At 33.6% G+C, this 12,167-nt stretch overlaps 1 protein-coding gene across 1 annotated transcript; it reads left to right on the top strand.

Moving 5' to 3' along the window:
- Positions 1–3,644: 3,644 nt before the first annotated feature.
- Positions 3,645–9,896, top strand: LOC139497280 (uncharacterized). Its single transcript, XM_071285462.1, has 3 exons — positions 3,645–3,798; positions 7,390–7,519; positions 9,264–9,896. The coding sequence occupies exons 1-3, from the start codon at positions 3,750–3,752 to the stop codon at positions 9,439–9,441; spliced, it is 357 nt and encodes a 118-aa protein (XP_071141563.1). The 5' UTR covers positions 3,645–3,749; the 3' UTR covers positions 9,442–9,896.
- The last annotated feature ends 2,271 nt before the right edge of the window (positions 9,897–12,167 follow it).

Below are 12,167 nucleotides of genomic sequence, written 5' to 3'. Positions count from 1 at the left end.
TGCTTTGCTAGCAGACATTACCATTCAGATAGGATCGGAGCCAGAACCAGTCAAAATCAACAGTGCTATCAAGAAAACCCTAAACCACAAACCCAACCCAGAAGTGATGGTAAGTGTGGTACATGCTGTCATAGTTACGAACATTTTTGAGAATGCACATTTTTACATTACCCCTATTATTTTAATATACTTAATCTAGAACCGCCCCTAAATATATAACATTAGAATAGAAAATCCATGTTTTATCATAGTAGTGCTAAGTTCCACAAGTCCCGCATATACATAAACCAAAGACAGGTTATGAATTCTAGAAAGAGTTTCCCAATCCAAATTTTTTTAATCTGTTTGCAATTACAAACTGTCCAAGGGCAGATTGTTAAATAAATGTAAAAATAGGTTCTGTTTTCGATTTTCATTTTTAAAATTTAGAATTTATTAAGAACCAATTTCATTATTCTATGATGAAAATTTCATTATTCTATGATGAATTACCACTTTTTTCTGAGATATTTGCCAATGGTAGTAAGAACACCTCCATAAATCAAGCTAAAGTCTGTGTATCTTTGTTGTATCATAGAACCTAGTGTTTTACACAAGTGAAGGTTGTAACTTTGAACAAGGATCACTGACTATAGTATACTGAAATAACCACAATTATTGTTTTAGTTGTCGTTATTGTATCATATAATACAACATGCTATAAGTAATTAAATTTACACGTTTGAGCTTGTTCATAAATGGATTATCGGTGGTGTAACAAAATCATTTTATAATACAATTTTGGTGCGAAACAAGAATGCAAGATGGACTCGTCATCTGTCTTGTGGTCTTGTTTCCGTTGGGTGTACAGGAGTGACGACCTGTATACTACATGTCAGAAAATGCATTATTATGTTTGATAAAAGCCTGCTTACAAGGTAGAAATACCCACTAATGATCTGATAATCGGTTTAAATTCTTGATAGTATTTTCGAAAACCTTTCAGTATAGTGTAGTTTTGTTTGGATCATAAACGGGCCAATGCTAATTATTGCCAACCCTTTTTATTTTCCTCCAATTCCTTGAATACGTAGTCCTACTTTTATGATTATGATAAAAGCGACCTCTCTGTTGTTTATATATCTATACATATGATAGAGTCATGTTTTTTTTTCGATTTGTCAAGTGAAACTGAATATTTTTAGTACATTTGTGTTAATCCCTCCTTCTCAGAGTATAATATACTTATGTCAGTAGCCCCCCTCCTCAGAGTATAGTATACTTATGCCAGTAGTCCCCTTCCTCAGAGTATTGTTGTACTTATGTCAGTAGTACCCAACTCAGATTATAGTATACTTATGTCAATAGTCCCCTCCTCAGAGTATTAGTAAACTTATGTCAGTAGTCCCCCTCCTCAGAGTATAGTATACTTATGTCAGTAGTCCCCCTCCTCAGAGTATAGTATACTTATGTCAGTAGTCCCTCTAATCAGTGTATAGTATACTTATGTCAGTAGTCCCCCTCCTCAGAGTATTAGGATACTTATGTCAGTAGTCCCCCTCCTCAGAATATCTAGTATGTTTATGTTTATCCCCCTCCACATACCCCCTTTGTATATCTATTAAAAGGTCCAATATGTGCATTTTCTATGTTCGTGATGTTTTCAGTATGTACACACTTTCAGCAACTAGAGAGACGAATGACCCATAGATGAATTACCCATAGACGAATTACCCAAAGACGAATTACCCAAAGACGATTTACCCAAGACGAATTACCCATAGATGAAATAACGTTAAAAACCCAAATACGAAATGTAGCAATTTGTGCTCGGGACGAGCACTTCGGGGAAGCAGTGGAGAATATAACCGGAAGAAAAGTGACATTGGGAACTTTTACTATAGTTTGCAAAGTGCTTTTTAGGAACTCTCGTTTTGAATTTAATAGGTTTATGAACTCTCGTCTTAAAAAGTTATATGAACTCTCGTTTTGAATATTTATATGAGTTTTCGTTTTAAATTGATTTATTCTTAAATATAATGTTTCTTCTTTCAAATATCCAAAGAGATTATAGATTTACTATTTTATAACTTAATCCGATGGCTGTCAAAAGTGCTAAACTTACACTCAACTTCAAAAGAAGCAATTATCGCTATTTTGCTAAGTTAAGCCGGAGGACAATAATCCGTTTATTATTACATAAGATTAGACAATGAAAGATATATTTCTTGAGAACCTTTTATGTATAATGTTTTTAATACCCTTATCTTTGAATTAATTTATGTTTTGTAAACTGTTGCTGGGGCAGTCTTCCCCTAGCTTTCGAACTGTAAACTTGTGTTAACAAATTTGTATATATTTTTATACGGTCTTGCGTTTAAAGCAGCCATAGTGTCGATTATAGACCTACAGACTTTAATGTAACCCGTGCCGAACTTCACGGACTGATGCCGGAGTTCACGGGGTTATAAAAGTGCTAATAACATATGTTTTCTTTGTTCATCCAAAATGTGTAGGCATAAAAAGAGTACGTTACTAAAGCATTTTCAAAATTTATTTGTTCGAGGAATCAGCAACAATAAAAATTGAAATGTTTATTGTCAATGCCATGTAAAGTAAACTCTGTGACAAGTAAAAAGACGTTATGAAAAAAACACTACTGAATTTTGTTCTATATTTCAAACAAAATCATATACTAGTTTTATATTGTAAAATAGAGTAGAAAAGAATTATCAAACCAAATATAGGCAAACTAGTAGCATGCTTACATATATCTTTGAGGGTTGTTTTTTTTTTAAACTATACAGCATTTTGTTGTCTTTGTAGAAACAAGAACAAATCTACCGGGTTTATTCCAGAATAATAATTCAAAAAAAATTCTATGACCCTAAAAACAAACAAGAAAACAGGTTACTGGACAGAGTACAATCAATTGAACAGATTGTTTAAAAAATTAAGTGACCATTAAGGGAATAGCAAAAAAGATGTGGTATGACTGACAATGAGGCAACTCTACACAAGAGACCAAAATGACACAGACATTAACAGATATGAGTCACCGTACGGCCTTCAACAATGAACAAAGCCAATACTGCATAGTCAGCTATACATGTAAAAGGCCCCGAAATCACACATGTAAAATAGTTCAAACGAGAAAACTTTTTTACTAGGTTATTTTATTTGTTGTTGTTGTTGTTTTTATTCAAATCAGTCGCGTGATTGTTTGTCAACATATCTGTTAAAACTCAAATAAATATTTTATAAATTATAACACTAAAATATTTTCAAAATGTTTACAAATTTAATAAACCATAAACAAATAATCATTTTTTATCTCTAGGTGTTAAATTACATTGTAAAATATTAACGAAAATCTTTTTAAGACGTAAAAATATACAAGCTGTTTAGAAGCTCCGTGACCTGATAGCAATCTTGAACTTCGTAGATTGTCATCGTAGCTATTGGCTTAAGACATTCAACGCACGAAATTGACAAATGGGCCAATTTAAGGGTATCGAAAATGTCGATAAGTTTTTGAACATTTCTTTACACTCTTTTTTTCTGGTTACGATATAAAAGGAACATGCAAGGTTAATTTTCATTACAATTATTTTCTATACGTTTCGCTAAAGTTATGTTTTTGGTTTTAGTTATACAAACCCCGTGGAGGTACCCCTAAAAGAATCCAGATGTTTAGGTCTAATTTACTATATAAAAAGAAACTATTTTGAATAAAAGAAAGTATCGGTAAAGACAAGGATAAAACGAAAATGATGCAAAGTTTAAGTGTGACTTTTTTTGTGCTTTTTTCCATCTCTGGTAAGTACACATGCTGATGTATGGACCTAATTACTATTATATTAAGAATATACATGTATTTTTTCATTTTCTCACAGGTGATACATTCGACAATTTATGCATATTTAAATCGAATAGTGAAAGTTTTATTTTTGGAAAAGTTTGAATATCTTTTTGTCCGAAATATTTTTGTACGCTTTGACCATTGTGGTCCAATTTATAGGCTTTTAGTTAAAAAAAATTCATTCAAATTATTTCAAAACATCATCGACCTCAAGTGGAAGCCGTGACTTGTTAATTCCATTTTGAAATCCTGATAGTACCATTAGTTATCTTAAATTCCCGAAATACCAATAAAACTCCATTAGAATATTTTTGAAGTATATACGTAGCAGCCTTGTAATTCAGTGGTTGTCGTTTGTTTATGTGTTACATATTTGATTTTCGTTCATTTTTCTTACATAAATAAGGCCGTTAGTTTTCTCGTTTGAATTGTTTTACATTGTCTTATCGGGGCCTTTTATAGCTGACTATGCGGTATGGGCTTTGCTCATTGTTGAAGGCCGTACGGTGACCTATAGTTGTTAATGTCTGTGTCATTTTGGTCTTTTGTGGATAGTTGTTGACAATCATACCACATCTTCTTTTTTATATTGGATAGGAAAACATAGTGATTCGAAATATTCAAACATTTTATGAACAAAAACATTTACATAAAATGAGCACATCAAAAAAAACTCTGCATGGCTTCGGCCAATTTTGGTCTGGTAAAGAAACTTCATCGTTTTGCAATTTTTTAATGAACAGTGATAAGAAAATTCCGTGTTTTTATTTATGTCTCCTATGATTCATACATGTGTTACCGGAAGACATTCAAGATTCGTGCATTTGGGTTTCAACTAATTGCTTTCATCACGTTGCGGAGCTATTAGTTTCAATCGAAATACACGCCATCTTGAATAAATTACTTTTCACGTATATATTCTGATTGGATGCGGCTGAGATACAGCAACAGCTATTGGCTTAAATGAGATAAAGAATTACAGACTTTTCTCGGCCAGGATAAGACATTAAATGCCGGAAAATTGACAATTCAGTTCCAAACAACTGTCATTAATTCAAGTTCGTTTTATTTTGCATATATACATTTCACAGATGAATTCAATACTGAAATATCAATTATTAATACGTGTGTATTTGCTTTGTTACTCAGTTTGCACGATTTGCTTTACTAAACAATATATATGTTCATATACAATATTATGTTTATAAAAAAGCATTATCTGTAGTTTATAACTTCTGACAATCTAGGCACACCCTAGAGTCGTGTCGTTTTACAATTGTTTTAATTTTCAACAAGAAATTTAGATTTTTAAAAGCATGGATATATAACGCATACAGACACTCTTAATATAAAGAACATCAAGTTTTTATCAATCAATATCTAAAAATACCACATTTCCAAAACTAATTAACAACCACATGCACACATATTACCTTAAATTAGCGTAGAGCGAAGCAGTCCATAGCTTTTTAGAAAGCTAAAACTTGTTACATAAATTATGTATCGCCGTTTTTAACACACTCCATATAAATTAGGTGCGGATCACGGATTTTAAAATGGGACACATATTTAGTCAATGTCTGGACTGTTGCATTGTAAAAAGTATATTCATTTTTCACATGTGTGTAGCTTCATAAAGGGGTGCCATCTTCCTTAAATCCGCCTCTGTTAATTGCCAAGTGTGCACATGCCACTACATGTATATATACAAATTGGTCCCCGTTTCATTGAGGTGTTGCGGCCTCTTGTTACTGTTACCAGGGGCGGATCCAGGAATTTGGAAAGGGGGCGACGGTTTTAAAAGTTTGACGAGCGGAGCGAGGCGAAAAATGTTTGGGATCTTTGTTGGGTTTAAAAACATAAAATTAGTGTAACATGCACTTTTTGAACGGTTCCTGTCGTGGGGCATGTATATTCTATAGTTGCTGTAAAGTGTAAGGGTTGGACATTTTTTATGCTGTATTATATATTCTCCCTATTGATTGTCTATCATAAAATGATAGCATGGATCCAAAACTATGTACTGATATATTTGATGTGGGACTTGTCAGTAAAAAATAGACATGGAAAATTCTCGTTTGTTGTATGTTAAGTTAGCATAACCTCACATATTTCTTGTTGTAAACAAGAAATACGCCGAGTTATTCGATGAAATTTACAATACGACCGACAAGAGTTTAAAAAGTCAAACAAGCAATTTTTATCCGAATGTTTGGTTGATATGTTTTTTCACGCAACAAAATTAAGGGAGGTGAGGGGTTCCAAATCAATCAAAGGCTACGAATGAGTCTGAAATGACAACGAATTTATGAATGACGGTCGACAAATGGAGACATAAAGGCCACACTCAGCAGTCAGGTTGAAGTCTGCAGCATGGTCTTGAAAAAAAGAATTCAATATATCAGTTCGGCGAAACAGACATTCCGGTCAGACATGCAAACCCCGGCCCTAAAAAAATACGCCTGTTTTTTGTTCATCATGTTCATTTAATGCTAAATACTTCTGTTGGAAATTTTCATTTCTAATTGCAAAAAAAGTGGACAAGGTTATTGGTTTCAATCCAGATACGGCCAGAATTTTTATTCAATGCAAAAACCAGAGTCAGATTTTTTTCTTTCAAATACCTTAGACTGCCTCCTCAAATCAAATGGTTCGTACTTACGACTTTAAATAGATATAGAGCGCTATACTGACTGGGGTCATTATTCAGATATCATGTTATTTTAAAATAGGCTGGGGCGTTTGGGGTTAAACATGTTTTCGTAGGTAAATAATATTGCTGTGGATTTTTTTCATGAGAGTGTAATAGAGTATTACTTTCTGTTTGGTTGAATTGTGAAATAGAAGTCACTACGTTCTTGCTCAATCCTGTGTCGCTTTGAAGGTATCATGGTTGTCACCCTCAGCCTAAGCAATGTGTTACTGTAATTTGAATTTCAAAATGACTGAGTGACGGGTTTTTTTTGACACACTTGTTAACTCCATATTAATAGCGAATCACATGACTTTGACATAATCAGTAAATACCAGCGAAAAATATTTTTATAAGTAAAGAATTGTCACATAAAAGTTAAATACACGGGAAATGGCAATGTTCACGAAGTCTAGTCTGATTAATCATTTAAAAAAAAAGTTCAAATCCTCCAATATAACGTTGCACATGCATGCACAACCTTTATTTACAGGAATGTACATATTATATACACTAAGCACTCATAGTACGTTGGTCAATATATAGATTTGATATTAAAAGCAATGTCTAGTTAAATAAAATCTACGAACGGTCGTCACTGAAGTAAAGTAGTGTCTCCTCCATGACAGTCTTAAACTTTAAAACTCAATATTTAAAAATAAAAAAACCACTGCTATTTTCCGTGTTAGGTAAAGGTTGGCTATCACTGTGCACAACCGTTCAACAAAGAATCCTATTGGGAAAAACCAGAAAACTCTTTTTGTCAGAAAACACTGTCAAACATCCAAACATACTATCCACACTGATCTGTGTCCACACTTGTAATTTATGTAAAATAATTGTTGTTTTCTTTCAGCAATACATAGCGCTTCTGTGCGTTCAAAAGAAACAATCGGCCTGTTACGCTTACTTGATGATTTAAAAGACTATAGTCGCAGGGATATGATCAACACTGAACTAAAAGAAGAAAGTAACACGGAATCACGGTAGGAATTACTCCGCGTTTACAAATACCATTGAAAGCCGGATGGTCAGATGAATATAGATCAGCGCCACTCTAGTGGTGTAGACACGGGGAAATAACATTTAAGCAAATGGGGAGGGGGTTGAGGGCTGCAGTCTTTCTTAAGCTGAACGATTCTCGTCAAATTCTTATTGAAAAAAAAATCAGTTTTATAAATTATTTGTAAGCACATGCTTACAATGCTACACTGGTGCAACATCACTGCTGACTCTATTCCATGACAAGATTAAATGAGGTCCTAAATATTTACCGGAAGGCTATAATGAAAGAAATCCTTGATTATCGTATCACACCATGTTTAGATATGGTTTTTTTTCCATAATGCTAAACTAAAAGGTCTCATAAAAAATGAAATTTGCCATAGAAAAATGGAGACAATCTGTGATTTTTTTTTATAATTATCTTATTGTTTACGAGACGTTTTGTCGATGCGGGTGTCTTAATCATGTGTAAGAAAATCTGCATACCCGTCCGATGCACCTGAATTCACCCCGGTTTTGCATAGAGTTTTATGTTGATCATTTAATTTACTTCCGTTTTCTGTGTTGTGGTGTGTGTGTGTTTTGTTGACTGTTGTTTGTCTTTTACGTGAGCCTCTTTTTGAGTATGTGATTACTTGGCCGTTTGTAAAGTGACCATTTGATAACCAGACCAAATATTGCATGATTATTTGATAATCTTAGACTGTATTTTTGATTATTTGATAATCTTGTTCAAAAGAAATTATAAATGATAATGTGATTATATTGGCACAAAAATGTGATTATCATTATGTGAATACTTGAACCCTCTCATTGAGAGATTCACTTGTGAGTTTGAATGTCCTTCTGGTATCTCTTTTGGTGGCCAGTTTATATAGGTGGAGGAAGCCGTATTGCCCGGAGAGAATCATCAACCTCCGGCAGAAAACTGCCAATCCTACACGTCAATTTAGAATGGAGTCGAATACACCTGTCACGTGCAGGGATTGAACTCAAAACCTCAATATTACCGTACTTAAGGATGTACTTAGGTCATGAGGTTTTGGAATTTGTAATAAATGGTCGGACTCCATGTTTTTATCCCCTATACAATTCAATGTATAAATATTTTGGCCTATAACACCCATTTATCTTTTCATATATAAGACTTAAAATTGCTCATAAAGGGTAATTTGCCAAAATTAAAGCAGATTTTTTTTGATTTTTTACTTTTGATTTGAGACCCAAATAATACCAATGCAAATATATTAAAGGTAATAGTCCGAGTCAGCTTTTCCCCGCCATATTTTAAAAGTCATATCTGGAAATAGAGCTCCATGACCTATAACTAATGCACTTCAGACTTATAGTATCAATTTCAATTCTTGTTTTTATTAATTTCACAAACCCTCACCCACCTAAGTACATCCTTAAGTGCACTCTACAAAACAAATGGTATTATAAACGTGCGCAAAACTAGTTTTTCAGAAATAACATATATCGAGTAACTCGGGACCAAACATTTGGGAAACCAAAAATAAAATTGGCGGAGAACAACAAATATACCAAAGACCTTTGTGTGTTAGTATCAACCTCAGCTTTTTAACACAGCAAATTACTTTTGTGGACTTAAAATGAGCAAACAAAACTGTATCATAAGTAATGCATGTCATATTCTAGGTTTACCAGCATAAAACGCGTTAATTCATTAATTCATAAATCTAATTTAAAACACTATTTTTGTAGGCAAATGGACGATTTACTAATGGATATCTTCAAGAAATCAACTCATTGCAAAAACACAGGAGACAGCTGTAATTATGACTGGCAATGTTGTTCAAGTGGGGACTGTGAAACTAGCAACTATGAAGCTTGTTATAGTGGAGCATCGTGCAGGTGCAGAGGTGCAAATATTTCCAAGTAAACTTCTGATGCTTCCGACAAATTTTAAGACATCTTAGCAGAACAGAAGATATAAATTCCATTTTAGAGCCTTCTCCTACGACCTAGGGTTTTTAATTATGTGATAACTGGGCCGGTTTGTCCGTTTTTAAGGTGATTATTTCGATTAACAGACAAAATATTTCATGATTATTTGACTATTTGATAATATAGGACTGTATTTTTGATTATTTGATTATATTGTTTAAAAACTTAATCAATGATTATATGATTATACATGTATTGGCAAATAATTTTTGATAATGTGATTACTTGGACACCCCATGAAGGGCCTCCTTTTAATTGTTTGAAATTGAAAAAAGGTCATTAGAAACTGAAATGCGACTTTTTTGTTGATCATGACAAAAAATATTATAGCATATATATATTTATTCATGTAACAGTGGTAATCGGGATTCAATAAAAATAAAAAATAAATTTTTAAAGATCTTTTTTGTTTATTCACATGTAACATTTGATTATATTTAACAGTGGCGGACTCAGAAATTTCATAAAAGGGGAAAGGGCCACTGACTGTTAAAGACTGGACTCGCTCCAGTCATCATTCATTGAGTCCCTATATAATCAACCAAACTTTTCCCACATATGAAGCCAAGAGAACTGGGCACCATGTCCCCTTACTCCGCCTCTGTGCAAAATTGAATACATGTATACACACTTCAAATTTAAAATTGTAAATGAAAACATGGCTTCGGTGACAGAGTTAAACTACTATCTCATTAGCCTATAAAAATAGAATTAAGACTGGAAACGGAGTTTGTCAGAGACAACCCGAACAAAGAACAGAATACAGCACAACGCCACCAAAATCAGAAAATTCCACACCCGGAAGCGGGCTTCAGCTGGCCCTAAACAAACATGTGTACTAGTTCAGCGAAAATGGACGTCACACTTAACTACGAAGCATGTAAATAAACCAAGATTGCACAAAACATACGGTTACCTATGGGCTGTCTCAATGGCCAAAATACCGCATCTTGACTTCTAACTTGTATTGTATACACAAGACTAACAAAGGGCAGTTGCTCCTGACTTGGGACAGGCTTAAATATTTCGGCGGGTTTAAACACGTTTTGTAAGATTTCAATCCTCTGTCCCTCTACACGTCTAGCCAATGTACTAGATTAAACAAACATACAGCGTGAAAACGTGTATGAATTAGGTGTGCTCGGTTCAAATCTTATTGGTCAGGGTTGCCGGTTTTCCTGTCGACAACTATGAGTTCTCACATGTGCCATAAGTGGAGCAGGATCTGTTCACCCTTCCGGAGGACCTGATATCACCCCAGTGTTTGGTGGGATTCGTGTTGCCTTAGTCTTTAGTTTTATATGTTGTGTCTAGCTTGTGAACTATAATATTATTTGTCTGTTCGGCTTTTGATTTTTTGGCCATGGGGTTAACGTTGTCAGTTTATTTTCGATCTATGAGGGTTTTTTTGTTTGTCTGTCCCTCTGGACAGTGGTATCTTTCGCCCCTCTCCTACAGATGCATGGGTACTTTGTATCTCTTTTCTTTTTATCTGTTTGTTAGATGCATGCTTCAGCTTGTGTTCTTTGTTTCGATGAGTCAAACCCTACATATACACCTGATGTATCTAGTATCTTTCGATAATGTTGAGCTGTATATAGCACTGTACTATAGAATATTTGGGTTTGAACACATACAGAACAAACAGTCTGTATGTTTTACTTTTCATTCTTCTTGTTCAGACATATAAATAATCATGGATTTTTGATCATGTGATTACTTAGCCATTTTTAAAGTGATTATTTGATTACCAGACCAAATATTTCATGATTATTTCATAATCTAGGACTATGGTTTTGATCATTTGATTATCTTGTTTTAAAAAACAATCAATGATTATGCGAGTATATTCAAATGGCAAAACAAATGTGATTTTGTGATTACTTGGACACCCCATGAGAGGCCTCATCACTTAATTTACCCCAAAATATGTTTATATAATTAGATTTCAAAATCTTTTTTATTAAATGAGGCTATGGGTTTTTTCTGGACAAATTTTTTTTCTCTGTTTTCTGACAAGTCGAAAACAATTTTTTTCTTTCAATTTTAGCATTACATATAGTGGCAGCTGAGGGTGAAACAAACATTTTTTCCCTCAGAATCAAAAACAAATTATTTTTTCTCTCCAAAAACTGGAAACAAACTTTTTTTTCAAAAAAAAAACCATAGCCCCCACCCCGAAAATCAAATGGTTGCTGCCTAAGGGGTGTAATTTTAGACATTATTAGATGTTGGTATGTTTGGGCGGAGCAATTGAAGATCTTTGAAAGGTAGTGAAAATTAACAAATGCAACGTGTCCAATTAAATGAATGGATAATATAAGAGATTAGTTAAAGTATAATAGACTCGCTTACTTTTATGATTAATATCTATAACGGCAATTATAATCTTTACTTTTTATACCATTTTTGAAATAACACTTGTTTAAAAGGTAAGGTAGATGATATTTTTCGAATTCATTTACTTTAACTATAAAATGCGTTTTCGGTTGATGGGGGTCAACTCATGGGATATACAGAGTAAACAATAATTGGCAAAAAAGTTAAGGGGGTGGGGCGGGAAAAATGAGAAAATAGGGGAAGAGAAAGGAGAAAAGAGAAGAATTGAATAAAAATATAGAATAGATAACAGAGAAAAACTGGAATTAATAATTAACTTCA

The sequence above is a fragment of the Mytilus edulis genome, chromosome 12, assembly GCF_963676685.1.
Source record: "Mytilus edulis chromosome 12, xbMytEdul2.2, whole genome shotgun sequence".
NCBI lineage: Eukaryota > Metazoa > Mollusca > Bivalvia > Mytilida > Mytilidae > Mytilus > Mytilus edulis.
The sequence above is the reverse complement of the archived record's forward strand: the minus strand, read 5'-3'. Positions and strand labels throughout refer to the sequence as shown.